General features: G+C 39.4%; 1 protein-coding gene across 1 annotated transcript in view; it reads right to left on the minus strand.

The window, feature by feature from the left end:
• Positions 1–15407, minus strand: part of malrd1 (MAM and LDL receptor class A domain containing 1) — a 118508-nt gene that overhangs the window by 51734 nt on the left and 51367 nt on the right. Inside the window, exons 19-21 of the mRNA XM_062993528.1 lie at positions 13360–13605; positions 10984–11141; positions 2145–2322 (exon numbers count right to left, since the gene is read on the minus strand). Coding sequence (XP_062849598.1) covers positions 2145–2322; positions 10984–11141; positions 13360–13605 — 582 coding nt within the window. The remainder of the gene's footprint in view (positions 1–2144; positions 2323–10983; positions 11142–13359; positions 13606–15407) is intronic.

Here is a 15407-nt window from a genome sequence, read left to right on the forward strand (position 1 = left end):
TGAAAAGGAATGGCAAAATTACAAAGTGGTAAATGCTTTACTGTCCCAACTTTTTTTTTTAAATGTGTTGCAGGCCTGAAATGCAGGAATGGATGTTTATTAATAAATGAAATGAAGTTGAGCAGACAAAACATGAAATATCTCAGGTTCATCCTGTCTGCAATCATCAAAGTAAATGTAAGAGGATTTGCATTTTCCACGCTGTCCCAACTTTTTCTGATTTGGGGTTGTAGCAAATTTTAGCAAATAGATCACTGAATGGACTAGAAGTTTCTTCCTGTAGTATTGCTATGATTTCTGGAAAGGCTGAGCGTCATCCACCAATCAGGCTGCATGCAGGAAGAAGGACCTTATCATTAACAAGCAGCAGACTGTCAAGGAGCCACTGCCATTAACGGAGGTGTGCTTCTTCGCTACTGCTGGTTAACTAGTGTGTTTCTTAGTGAGCTTCATTCTGGCTAATGCTGCGTATAATGTGATCCTGTGTAAATGGTTGTGACCCCACTGAGTAGTCTTCATGAGCTTCGTATATATGTGATTTCATCGTAGACACTTTGTAGTTGTAAATCGTAATTGTGTGTTATTTTCTGTATATTGCTGTGATCATTGTTTTTCCCCTCTTATAAATATTGCAACCGACTGTCCCTGTGCACTGTACAACATCTCTCTTTATTACCTTATAAAATCATGACTTGCACTTGTTACGTCTCAGTTTCATCTGTTTGTTACTTGAGTGCTGTATGACCATATATTTCCAGTTAGATATTCGTTTACCACAGAACTGCTTCCATCCAACCACACCCAATTTATGTTACAGCCTAACCCTAGACGGGTCTTAACAGTCGGAAGATGAAGAAATTGTGTGCGGGAATTGACCAACAATAGATTTACATTTTCGGCTTAAAAAAGTGCTTCCATAGTGAACATTACCTTACTCTAGTTTAAGTAGACAACAGTCCAAGAACACAAATCTGCTGAAACCCTGTTAGAACCAAAGGTTTTTTAAAATGCAAGAAATAAATAAGATAAGATAAGATAAAATTAGTAAGTACATGTTAGCTTAAGTGCTTAGTAAAGTGGTGGGTTTTTAATCGTTTTTTGAAGACAGTGAGAGACTCAGATGTTCGGACAGACGAAGGAAGCTCGTTCCACCACTTGGGTACAAGAACAGAAAAGAGCCTTGATGCGTGTCTTCCTTGAGCTCTGGGTGGAGGATCAAGTTGAGCGAGACTAGTGGCTCGGAGGTTGTGTGGTACAGAGTGGGGTTTTATGAGTTCTCTAAGATAGCTTGGGGCAGGTCTGTTTTTGGCTTTGTAGGCGAGCACCGGTGTTGTAGCTGACTGCGGGCAGCTACAGGAAACACTATATTTAAGCAAAAAAGATTCATTCATTTAATAAAAACAAATATAGCCGCTCAGGTGGCACAGCGGTAAAACACACCCTGTTCACCAGAGCTGAGTTTTCAAATACATCGTATCGAATCTCAGCTCTGCCTTCTGGCTGAGGCTGAGCGGCTACATGAACAACGATTGGCCTGTTGTTCAGATAGGGGCGGGATTAAGCCAGATGGGAACTCTCTCTTAGACTAGTGCGATTACGACCTCTGCTGGCTGGTTGGTGGCGCCTGCACGGAGATGGGAAAGGAGTGCGGTAGAGGGTGTGGCCCTCCGTACACAGCACTGTACTGCACTCGTCAAGTGTAGGTGATAAGATGTTCACTTGCTGTGCACGTGTCGGAGGGGGCGTGAAGCAGCCTTGTCCTCCCCAATCAGGAGCAGGGACCAGCATTAGTGAGAGGATGATTGACGGGCAGAAATTGGATGCGCTAAAAGTGGGAGAAAAAGGGGTAAAATACAAAAAAAAACAAATATAAAAAATATAATTAAATGAGGTACAATGCTAAACTCTTTTTGCTAAACCGTTTTAATGCCCGAGGACTAAAGTCTGACACCCTTGCTGTGTGGTAATATTTCCAAATTCCTGTTGTTAGCAATCCTTGATTGTACTCTTCAGTGACTTAACACAGCAAATTAAAATAGATTCCACAACATGAATCAAATGTGCTTAGAAAGGAAAAACTACTGAAGTGAGAAACAATGATCTATGAGGTTACGCTACATGAATATGGAAAAAGAGGTACTCACTGCGGGTGCAGTCAATAAACTCCAGGTCGTCGAGTGCTGCCCCGCCGCTAACATCCCTCACACGCACTACTTCAAAGATAAGCTCAAAATTCCTCAGGTTCCTCAGGAGCACCTCGGCTCGCCTCCACTCAGGCATCATGCTTTGCTCCATCCACATCTCTTTCATCTCACTCTCGGTCTAAGCATTACACAAACAACAATACTGTTTATTCAGAGATGGACCATTGAATGAATCCAATAAATCACCTAAATTCCAATTAACTTAAATCCAGTCACTTAAAATGAGCACTTATTTATTTGTTTATTTATCTTCAGTAAATGTTTCATTCTGTTCAGGGTTGCAGTGGATCCAATGCCAAGCCCAGAAATACTGGACAGGAGTGAAGAAGTGGTCTCTCTTAGGCTTCACATGCTAATACATGTACAGTGGTACCTTGCAACTAACTCAACATCCCCTAAACTCAAAATCTTTGAAACTCAACACCCTTTGTCGAGAAATGTTTACCCTTCGTTTCCCTTAAACTCCCTTAAATGTGTTCAGTTTGTTTTTTAAACTATTATTTATTTAATTTGAAATTAACAATGAACAGTCGCTTTGTTCAGCGCTAATACGTCATCAAAGTGTGCATATGAGACAAAACTGCATTTGTGTGGAATAACCATCAGATTCACTCTGAAAGCGCCCATGTCCATCTGTGTTTAGCTGCATTTTCCTCCTGTTTCACTTTTAAACTTGTGATACAGCTCGGGGTGCTGAGATATTGTAAGAATCAGCTTTTTATTTCAGTGTTTTTTATATTATATTTGTGTTATTTTTAGTGTATAAGTCTCAAAAACAACCCCATTATTTTACATTAGCCTAAAATACAGTCAAGTGTACGGGACCATGGAACGCATTAACAGGTTTCCCATACATCCTAATGGGAAAAAAATACCTTGAAACTCAACGCCTTTAAAACTCAGCGCCACTCCCAAAACCAATTGACATTGAGTTTCAAGGTACCACTGTATACCCATTGGGCAAGTGGAGAGTAGCCAATCCACCTGAGTACCATTTGAGTGTCAATCATGAGCATATTTGCTTTTAAGGCTGTCAGTTTGTAAAGAAATGCATGCAAGAAATAAACAGTAAATAAACAAGCAATAAACAGCAGCAAAAATGAACTCTATTTTCCAGTAATTATGTAATAGCATTACTCCTTTTTTATTAAATAGCTTGTGATAATATACATTCTTTAATAGCAGTAAAGTGGTAAAACAGCACTGGTTTGATTAATTAGATTTGAAGGAACTCCAGTGGCATTCTCAGAGCAATGAACTCAACCCAAGTAAACACCATTGAAATAGATTATAATGAGCCAAACCTTCTACAACATCAGTGCCACTAAAGGACTTTCCTTAAGGGGGGAGGGGGGGGGTGCAATTACAGTAATAGAATAAAATGTCTAACAAGGTTATGGTCAGGTGTCCACATACTTTTGGCTATAAATTGTATCTCACCAAGACCTTCAAAAGTCTCTATAGAAGCTTGTCTGCGTTTCCTGCACTTCCACCTACTTCTTGTTTAACATAGCTGTTTAAAAATCATATTAAGTGTACCAGCTGATTTTATCATTTTTATGTGAAACCAAAATCAAATTAATGAACTGTCATTTACTGTTTATTATAGTCCACTGTATAATTTGTATTATTATTGTGCAGAAGTTTACCACAGACAATATTCTCAATTATTCTTTCAAGAAGTGGTTTTTATTATATTTTTAGTAAGTAATGTTATTATGGCTATTACAAATTCTACTCATATTATTATACAATATTGTATAGTACTTACAATGGCTTAAATTTAATCTACTCAGTAAAATCCTAAAACAGTTTTCTGGGATGCATGCTCTTATATACAGTCAAGCCAGAAAGTCTGCACACCCCTTTCACCTTCTCCACAGTGTATTACATTACAGACTTATTCTGTAATAGATTCAGTTCATTTTTTGTCATAAACATCCACACACAATATCTGTACACACCCTTAGCCTAATACTTTGTTGATGCACCTTTGACAGCAATTACAGCTTCAAGACATTTTAGGAAAGAAGCTACGAGCTTGGCACACTTGTTTCTGGACTTGGCATATCCTTACAAGCTCCGTCAGGTTGGATGGGGAGTGTCGGTACACAGCCATTTTCAGCTCTTTCCACAGATGTTTGATTGGATTCAAGTCTGGGCTCTGGCTGGGCCACTCAAGGACATTCACAGACTTTCTCTGAAGCCACTCCTTTGTTCTCTTGGCTGTGTGCTTCGGGCCGTTGTCATGTTGGAAGGTAAACCTTCACCCCAGTTTGAGGTCCAGAGCGCTCTGGAGCAGATTTTCTTCAAGGATGTCGGTGTACTTGGCTGCATTCATCTTTCCCTCCATCAGGACTAGTCACCCCAGTCCCACTGCTGAAAAACATCCCCACATCATGATGCTGCCACCACCATGCTTCACTGTAGGGATGGCATTAGCCAGGTGATGAGTGGTGCCTGGTTTCCTCCAGACATGACGCTTGGTATTCAGGCCAAAAAGACCAGAGAATCTTGTTTCTCATGGTTTGAGAGTCTTCTAGGTGCCTTTTGGCAAACTCCAAGCAGGCTGTCATGTGCCTTTTACTAAGGAGCGGCGTCCGTCTGGCCACTCTACCATAAAGGAGTGATTTGTGGAGTACTGTCTGGATGTCTGATCTTCTGATAGGTTCTCCCATCTCCACAAGGATACACTAGAGCTCTGTCAGAGTGACCTTTTGGGTTCCTGCTCCTCTCCCTGGACAAGGCCCGTCCTCCCTGATTGCTCACCATAAATCTGATCGCACAAATGTCTAAAAACCTGCTTTCACTTTGTCATTGTGGGCTATTTTGTGTAGAATTGTGTGACAAAAATTGAACTCAATCTATTATAGAATGTGTCTGTAATGTAATAAAATGTAGAGAAGGTGAAAGGAGTGTGCAGACTGTAAAGTGGATAGTCTGAGTAAAGAAAGGGTTATTTTTTATTGCCAGTCTGTTTTAAAAGACACTCTCAGAATAGTATGCACATCATAAATACAGATTTCTTGTTTCCAACTGTCCTTTGTTTGAACTTTCTGTTTCTTGTTCATTTAGGTCTAGAGTACTGCTTAAAATTCACTAAAAACGGTTGTACCACAGAGCTCAGAGACTTTCAACATAGCATTGTCATAATAATGGCACTTCTCCAACAAGTCAGATTATCATATTTCTGCCCTGTGAGAGTAAGAACTGCCTTGGTCAGCTGTTAGAGCTGTTGTTGTGAAGTGAAGATTCAGGAACAACTACAGCTCAGCCGCAAAGCAGTAAATGTAAAACGAATACATCGACCAGGCATAACATTATGACCACCTTCCTAATATTGTGTTGGTCCCCCTTTTGCAGCCCCATACGCAACAAACTGCGATGCACTGTGTATTCTGACACCTTTCTATCAGAACCAGCATTAAATTCTTCAGCAATGTAAGCTACAGTAGCTCATCTGTTGGATCGGACCACACGGGCCAGCCTTCGCTCCTCACGTGCATTAATGATCCTTGGCCGCCCATGAACGTCGTCGTTTTACCACTGTTCCTTCCTTGGACCACATTTGATAGATACTGACCACTGCAGACCGGGAACACCCTACAAGAGCTGCAGTTTTGGAGATATTCTGACCCAGTGGTCTAGCACAGTGGTCCCCAACCACCGGGCCGCGGACCTGTACCGGCTATTTATTACCAGGCCGCATTGTATTTCGGGTGTAATTATATGCAATATTTCCTACTTAGTGTGTATATATTTTTTACTTTACTTAACATGTATTTTATGTCTGTTTACAATGTATGTGCAATAGTGTTTTTTTTTTTCACTTAATGTATATCTTTTTTTAAAACCTAATGTATATTTTGTCTTGTGTCTTTTTTTTGTTTTATATTCTGCATATTGGAGCTTGGGAAACGCAATCTCGTTCAGCTGTGCACTCCTAGCTGTATAGTCTGAATGACAATAAAGTTCACTTTGACTTTGACTTTTGACTTTGTTATTATCTTATTGTCACCCCTAGGTGGGAGCAGTGTCTCAAGACTGCTGGATTGTATCTGGTAGGTGTCAGAATAAAGTTACATAACCAAATGCAAGTCAAGTCAACTTTGTTTGTATAGTGCTTTTTACAATGGACATTGTCTCAAAGCAACTTTATAGAATCCAGGACCGACCGACCAAAAACCCTGCTGAGCAAGCCGAGGGCAACAGTGGCAAGAAAAAACTCTCTTTTACATTATGGGAGAAATAGTTATTGTATGGAGGTGTAGTTTCAGTTTGTTTTTGATCATTTGGGCTGAGCCACTGAAGTAAAGTTTTAAGGCAGGAGATTACTATTACATTCTAGATTTGTGCTCTTGCACCTTTGTTGATGTTAATCATAGAGAAATAGTGGACCAGCCTGAACTGAACCATAGATTTGAATACGACACTCAACAAGCATGACATTCAACGACAATGATATTGAACTGTATGTAATAACTTTAGATTTTTATATAGTTCCAGTCCCACTTTGAAGCATAAAACATTGTTACATTTTCAAACTTAGTTGAATTCTTGGTTATACACATGCGTTTAGATTCCCTTGGAACTTGTTTCACTGAGTTCACTTAATCCAGCAATACGAGGCAGGAGGTGGGTTTAGCAGATGGTGAAAAATAATCGTGCTGTTATGGCCAAAGGTCTGAGGTCTGTCCATTTTTGGTGTAGAAAATACACCGATACACCATAACATGAAAACCACCTCCTTGTTTCTACACGCACTGTCCATTTTATCAGCTCCACTTACCATATAGAAGCACTTTGTAGAGCTACAATTACTGTCTGTAGTCCATCTGTTTCTCTGCATGCTTTGTTAGCCCCCTTTCATGCTGTTCTTCAATGATCAGGACTCTCACAGGAGCACCACAGAGCGGGTATTATTTAGGTGGTGGATCATTCTCAGCACTGCAGTGACACTGACATGGTGGTGGTGTGTTAGTGTGTGTTGTGCTGGTATTAGTGGATCAGACAAGCAGTGCTGCTGGAGTTTTTAAATACTGTGTCCACTTACTGTCCACTCTATTAGACACTCCTACCTAGTTGGTCCACCTTGTAGATGTAAAGTCAGAGACGATCACTCATCTATTGCTGCTGTTTGAGTGTGTCATCTTTGAGATCTTCATCAGTGGATATGTTTTTGGTTGGTGGACTATTCTCAGTCCAGCAGTGACAGTGAGGAGTTTAAAAACTGGAGCCTGTCCCAGCTTTTCAATGGGCGCAAGGCACACAATAACACCCTGGACGGGCGGCCAGTCCATCGCAGGGCAGACACACATACACTTACACACACCCATTTGCATATAGGGCAATTCAGTGTCTCCAATTAACCGAACTGACTGAATGTTTTTGGACTGTTTGCGGAAACCGGAGCTCCCGAAGGATACCCACGCAGACACAGGAAGAACATGCAAACTCTGCACAGAAAGGAACCGGACCGCCCAGCCTGGGGATCGAACCCAGGACCTTCTTGCTGTGAGGCGACAGTGCTACCCACAGAGCCACCGTGCTGACAACACATTTATTCACACAAAATGTAGAATCTGAATATGTCCTGCAATCGCTTACTCTTCTGCTAGTAAACCTGTTTTGCATGATCTGCCTGTTTAACTTGGTCAGGCACATGTTGAATAACATGTCTTTGGACTGTAGAAGGAAACCAGAGCATGGGAATCATGCCCAGGATCTACTAGCTTTGAGGCGACAGTGCTACCCACCGAGCCACAGTGCCGCCCAAACAGCCGTTAAAGCTAAACCAATTAGTGTAATTGATATGACATGAGGTAATTACATGCATTGTGGGTTATTCACTTAGGATAACTGTGAAAATTGTTGCAAATAAAACAAACACCACCCCAAACAGTTTGTAAGTAAGAAATAGAACCTGGGTCCTCAGGACCCCACTATAACAGCTGTGGCACCCTGTTGTCATAAAAAGGGCGGCATGGTGGCTCGGTGGGTAGCACTGTCACCTCATAGCAAGAAAGTCCTGGGTTCGATCCCCAGGTGGGGTGGTCCCCCAGGTGGAGTTTGCATGTTCTCCCAGTAACTGCATGGGTTTCCTCCCACAGTCCAAAGCTGTGCAACAAGTGAGGTGAATTGGAGATACAAAATTGGCCATGACTGTGTTTAACATCAAACTTGTGAAATGATAAATCTTGTGTAATGAGTGACTATCTGTTCTGGCATGAATGTAACCAAAGTGTAAAACATGACGTTAATACATTTTTAGACACAACAATTGCATCAGCTGTGCATATTATGCATACGATTAATGTCTGCTCTTCCCTTTTATTATTTTACACAAGCATGCATTAGCTTCTAAATGACATTTACTGCAAACATTTTATTTTATCAGTATTTATTGTACAAGCCCTTAGCAACCTAAGGTTACTTTGTCTGGAGTGCAGGGCCAGATGGTTAAAAAGGCTGTAAGGGTGTCTGGATGACCACATGGACAGTTTGGCATTGCTTTACCCTCTGAACATATGGCACATACTGAGCCTTAATGAAGCAATAGAGACTGTATATTTAAGTTCCAGAGTTTGTTCTACTAATATACACTCACTGTAAACCTCAATATTAAAAGTCATAATTTTTAGACCGTTTGAATTAATTATGTAGATACAATTTGATCCACAATTTCCTACTCATAATAGTAACCTGATGCACTCAAAAGCCTGTCAATCCAACAAAATCTTCACTGTTCACAATTAAAAACAAGGGAAGTTCCTTTGCTATGTGGCTTATGGAGTTTATGATACCTTAGATGCAGGGAGAAAATACGAACAGCACAATTTACCCTCAAACTGAAAGGGTTTCAGTTTTTATTCATAAATCTCACATGAAGCACCACTGCTATATACAACCCCAAATCAGAAAAAGTTGGGACAGTATGTTTCTTACATTTACTTTGACTTTTATTTAATTGCAGACAGGATGAACATGAGATATTTCATGTTTTGTCTGGTCAACTTCATTTAATTCATTAATAATCATCCATTCCTGCATTTCAGGCCTGTAATACATTCCAAAAAAAGTTGGGACAGTAAAGCATTTACCACTTTGTAATGTTGCTATTTCTTTTCACCACACTTAAAAGACGTTTCAGCTTTTATTTTGTCTCATTCTTCCTGCAAACACGTCTTAAGATGTGCAACAGTACGGGGTCGTCGTTGTCGCATTTTTCGTTTTAAAATTCTCCACACATTCTCTATTGGGGACAGGTCAGGACTGCAGGCAGGCTAGTCCAGTAGCCGTACCCTCTTCTTCCACAGTCATGCCTTTGTAATGTGTGCAGCATGTGGTTTTGCATGTTTGTTTGTTTATTAGGATTTTAACATCATGTTTTACACTTTGGTTACATTCATGACAGGAACGGTAGTTACTTATTACACAAGATTCATGAGTTCACAAGGTTATGTCAAACATGGTCATGGACAATTTTGTATCTCCAATTCACCTCACTTGCATGTCTTTGGACTGTGGGAGGAAACCGGAGCACCCGGAGTAAACCCACGCAGACACGGGAAGAACATGCAAACTCCACACAGAAAGGACCCGGACGGCCCCACCTGGGGATCGAACCCAGGACCTTCTTGCTGTGAGGAGACAGTGCTACCCACTTAGCCACCGTGCCGCCCGTGGTTTTGCATTGTCTTGTTAAAAAATGCATGGACGTCCCTGGAAAAGATGACGTCTTGAAGGCAGCATATGTTACTCTAAGATCTCAATGTACTTTTCTGCATTAATGCTGCCATCACAGAAGTGTAAATGACCTTTGCCAAGGGCACTGACACAGACCCATACCATGACAGACCCTGGCTTTTGGACTTGTTGCTGATAACTGTCTGGATGGTCCTTTTCATCTTTGGTCCAGAGCACACGGTGTCTATTTTTTCCAAAAATAGATCTGGAATGCTGATTCATCTGACCACAATACACGTTTCCACTGTGTGATGGTCCATCCTAGATGCCTCCAATCCATCACTTCTGGACATGGTTAACATAAGGCTTCTTTTTTGCACAGTAAAGTTTTAAGTGGCATTTGTGCATGTAATGTATTGTAGTACTTGACAAAGGTTTCCTGGATGCTGCTTTTGTACCAAACCAAGATTACAATCACCTGTTGACATCACCTGTTTGAAATCACATAATTATTTAGTTTTTCACCTCATTACTAGCCCTAAATTGACCCCATCCCAACTTTTTTTTGGAATGTGTTGCAGGCCTGAAATGCAGGAATGGATGTTTATTAATAAATGAAATGAAGTTGAGCAGACAAAACATGAAATATCTCAGGTTCATCCTGTCTGCAATCAAATAAAAGTCAAAGTAAATGTAAGAAACACTGCATTTGTATTTTATTTGCATTTTCCATACTGTCTTAACTTTTTCTGATTTGGGGTTGTACTTTCAATGTGATAAAGAACTGAATAAACATATTTTATGCCATAAAATTCAAATGAATTTAAATTAATAAATTGTAGAAGCACAGTAATTTACAGTCAATAATTCAAATGTACAAACATGCATTAAATCATCTTCAAAATCTAATTTTAAGTTGATACAAAAATGTATTCATTCTTTATTAATCCTCTTTCATTAGTGTATATCATTAGTTTATACATGCTTTAAGTATTGCTTATGAATGTGCTATAATGTGGTATCCAAACGTCAGTGTCTCTCAAACACTCCAGTCCACTATTTTAATGAGCACAGGTATGATCATTTGCTTTACCTTTAAGAAAAGACGGATGACTCCTGTTGCCTTGTGGGAAATGTAGTACCAGAATGCCAGTTTGCAGGTGGTGCTAGACTCCTTCCATACAGAACTTCTCATATGAGCTTTATCCCCCTTTAAACCCACTGGAGTTGCCGCCATATACACAAAGTGACCTGAGGGTGAAACAGTATATACAGTATATGTGGACTTATGCCATTTTATCAATTTCAGAGATCTGACAGCATCCAATCTGGTGCCAGCCTTACAAATGAAAAGCCTTCTGATTTACCACAGCTAAACAAAAACACACTGGATAAAGAAGACCACCAGCAGCTACAGTGTGGTTCTTTCTGAACTTGGAAGAGACAACTGTTTCATACACTTTTTTAAGATTCAAGCCTCTTTTATTGGTTTCTAACTATTGATCTATTTTAATTTGTACAATAAATACTAAGTATATTAACATTTATGTCATGTATTGTGTAGAAAGGTATTTGGTATATAGTGAAGCCAAACCAGAAGCTAGTGGTTTGGGGATGATTCGGAATTGAAAATGGAGTGAGGGCTGATGCAGCACTTCTGAGACTTGTTTAACTGATCTGTGGTTTGTTGTATTGTAGGATTGGGTGTTTCAGGAGCTGTGAGGTGCGCAAGGGAATCATAAGGAAAAAAGCTAAAAGAGAGAGTTGGCAGGCCCTTCTCACAAAGGGCGTCCTTAAAGTGTCTATTTTCTTTATATACTCTATGATGTGTGCATTAAAAGTCACATCATACAGTGATCAGGCATAACATTATGAGCGCTGACAGGTGAAGTGAATAACACTGATTATCTCTTCATCACGGCAACTGTTAGTGGGTGGGATATATTAGGCAGCATGTGAACATTTTATCCTCAAAGTTGATGTGTTAAAAGCAGGAAAAATGTACAAGCATAAGGATCTGAGCGAGTTTGACAAGGGCCAAACTGTAATGGCTAGACAACTGCGTCAGAGCATTTCATAATTTTTTGCCTGATTGGTGTATATACAATGGCTGTTGTTTTTTAACCCTATACTTATAAATATCAAGCAAATCACAAATCAGTAATATCAGTACTTTGTTATAAAGTTGTTGTTGTCAGTTACAGCTTTTGGATGGTTTTGGAATGGGTTTTTGCACCATTATGGTTTTGACCCATTACTGTCTTCAAATTCACAAGGTTGCAAGTGTCCCTGTGATGAACTACAAATCAAATTAAATATTTCTAACTGATTATAATCAGGTAATCATTTATGTATTAGTTCTTCTTTTTGTTCAACTACAGGAGTCCAAAGTATCCATCCATCCATCCATCCATTCATCTATCCATCCATCCATGCAGGAGATTGTCTGGGCTATACACAAGCACCTTTTTAGGAAAATTGTGAAGTAATGTTGGCCTTTTTTAAGGTTGTTGCCCTGTTTAAATGGCTAGATTTAGTTTCTTGGCTTGAGGAGAATAAATTCTCCTCCAGTATGTCCTGGTACATCACTCACTTGATGTTTTTTTGATGATGTGTTATATGCATTTTTTAACTATAAATATAAATAAGAGAAACATCCTCTTTGCTATTAAATACACTTTTAAATAATTTGGGACTTTTCCTGTAGAAATACTTCTGCATAGACTAATTGTATGGCTTTGTCTTTAGATATTAAAGTTTCAGGTTAAATTTCCTGATGCATTGGCAGACTGTGTTAAGTAGCAACAGTTTTCTGAAGTAATCACAAGCCCATGTGGCAATACTTATCATTTTAGAATGACGGTTTTTCATGTAATGCCATCTGAGGGCTCAAACGTCATGCATATTCAGCTGTGGTTCCCGACCTTGTCCTACAGTGAACTGAGCTTTTTTGATATTATGTACAGTAGATGTTGAAAGACCTAAATGATTTGCTCTCCTACAATGTTCTTTTTTTATCTGATTGGCAGGTCTCTCATGAAGTCTGGTACAAAGTGGTAAGCCACATTACATCACTGCTTGCCAGAATTGAGCTTTTGGTGGATCCTTCTTTTATAACACTTACGATTCCCTCACCTGTTATCAATTCACCTGCTTATTGTGGAATATTATAAAACAGTGTATCTTCAATATTTGATAAACTCCTTATTTGCTCCTGTCCCAACTTTTTTGAATCAGGCAAAATGGGGTCATGTTTACAAAATACAAGTTGGTCAGTGAAACATGCAAAATCTCTTCTTTAGTATTATATTAGTATTAGTCAGTAGTATAAAAGTTTAAGTGAATGGGGGTTTTAAGTAAAAATTGGCATTGGGGTTTGTAAGTGAAAATGATTGTGTGTAAATTTGAAGTAGGTGTATGCACTGGCCATGTAATAATTAACTTTTTACCTTAATGTAAATTTTCTTACCGTTTTCATTCTTTAGAGTGTGATCATAGGGTGGTCTGATGCTCTGGGCGGTGCCAGTGCCCAGCATCCAATCGAAATTGTCAGCATGAGAACTCTTCCACCCACAACGTCCGTTTTCAAATGAACAGGAAGTCCCACACTCCTTCTCATCAGTGTCGTCTCCACAGTTGTCAATAAAATCACACTTTTGCTCTGGTTTGTAACAGACACCATTGTCACACTGAAGTGAGCCTAGTGGACACGAGCCTGTGGACACATAAGATTATTATTTTTAAGCATGTTACATACATGGTTACTATATCAAACTAGTAATCAGGAGGTCTCTGTTTTGAGTCTAGCCGCTGCCAAGATGCCACTGTTGGGCCCCCGAGCAAGGTTCTTAACCCTCAATTGCTTTCAGTTGTAAGTTCCTTTGGATAATGGCATCTGCTTTAAACAATAATAAGATAAATGTAAATGTACACTAGCCAGTGCACATACAGGTGTTTTTAAATAGTGAAAGGAAACTAGAGTACTTTTAGAAACCATGAATAAGGCTAGGTTTAAACCAAAGTCATAAGAACCCCGGATCAGTGTCATCTGCTCTGTCACTGTGCTCCCCAAATGCAAAATATGCAAAATATTTAGATCTGCTTTTTAAAATTTACTTAAGACTGGAGCTTTTTAAGCTTATTTATTTATTATATTATTATATTATTGTTGGCAGCGGTGAGGACGGGAGGAGTAGTAATTGGTCGTGTCTGAGAGACTGAGAGAGAGCTTATAGTCCAGATTTAGCACCTGATCAAAGAAGCTTTAAGGGGAAGAAGATTTTCATGTGATGATGTGAAAGCAGCGGTGCATCAGTGACTACACACTCAACCAAAATAATTTTTTGCTGATGGCACTAAAAAATCTGTCCTTTACACATTTATGTAAACCTCTCACTTTAAGTATAAGTTGTGTATATACAGGTCCAGATCTTTATTCACCACAAATGACACACTCTCATAACTGAGTGAGTAGCAAAAGGTGAGAAGAAGAGCAATAATCTGGGTAAAACCTCTTATGTCAAAATCTCATGTTGGTGTAACTCCCTGGAGCAGCACAGCAGCTGTGCTCTAAAGGCTTGAGGACAAAGTGAACATAATTAAAACCCTGAGCATAAACCTACTGTGTGTGCATGAGTGAAATGAAGCTGATCGAATCCTCGGGATCACAGACTCTGAGTGTACTTTCAATCAAGAAGATATAAAAGCTTATGCTTCTGACTAAAGTTTTAATACAGTTGGAGTAACAAATACATACAGTTTAGTACAAAACGCAGCTCAATGCAGCAGTGTTTTTGGTTTTTACATGACATCCTTAATGATACATTTTGTGCATCATAAATATTTAGAAGGTACAACAGTGTATTATGTGTGTCAGTTACATTTCCATACTGTCATTTATGAAAATCTATAAGGTGGTAATAATTTTTTTTAAACACTATTTATTAACAATTTTAAAAACAAATTACATCACTTTTCTACATAGTCACCTTTCTTTGCAATGCATTTTTTTCCCAGCATCGTACCAACTTTTTAATGCCATCAGCAAAAATTTTTTTTGGTTGAGCGCATAGCCACTGATGCACCACTGCTTTCACATTATCATCACATGAAAATCTTCTTCCCCTTAAAGCTTCTTTGAGCGGTCCAAAAAGGTGGAAATCAGATGGCGCTAAATCCGGACTATAAGCTCTCTCTCAGTCTCTCAGACACGACCAATTACTACTCCTCCCACCCTCACCGTTTCCAAAGGAAATATACAAGTATGGAAACTTTTTGAACATCCCTCGTAGTTTTATCTGCTGAGGAAAATACTACTGTATACACATTTGGCAATGTGATATAAGAAATGTGGAACATAATGCTGTATATTGCTGTATAATTTGATGGGTCTGGTTTTTCAAAATCCCTGAGCAAAATGCAGTAACAAACCCCAGACAAGATGTCAATTCATCATGACACCTCAGGCCTTCCCCTCCCTTAAACACAGCAATGCAAAGCAAACACACCCAATCGGGA

Source organism: Trichomycterus rosablanca, chromosome 4 (assembly GCF_030014385.1).
Source record: "Trichomycterus rosablanca isolate fTriRos1 chromosome 4, fTriRos1.hap1, whole genome shotgun sequence".
NCBI lineage: Eukaryota > Metazoa > Chordata > Actinopteri > Siluriformes > Trichomycteridae > Trichomycterus > Trichomycterus rosablanca.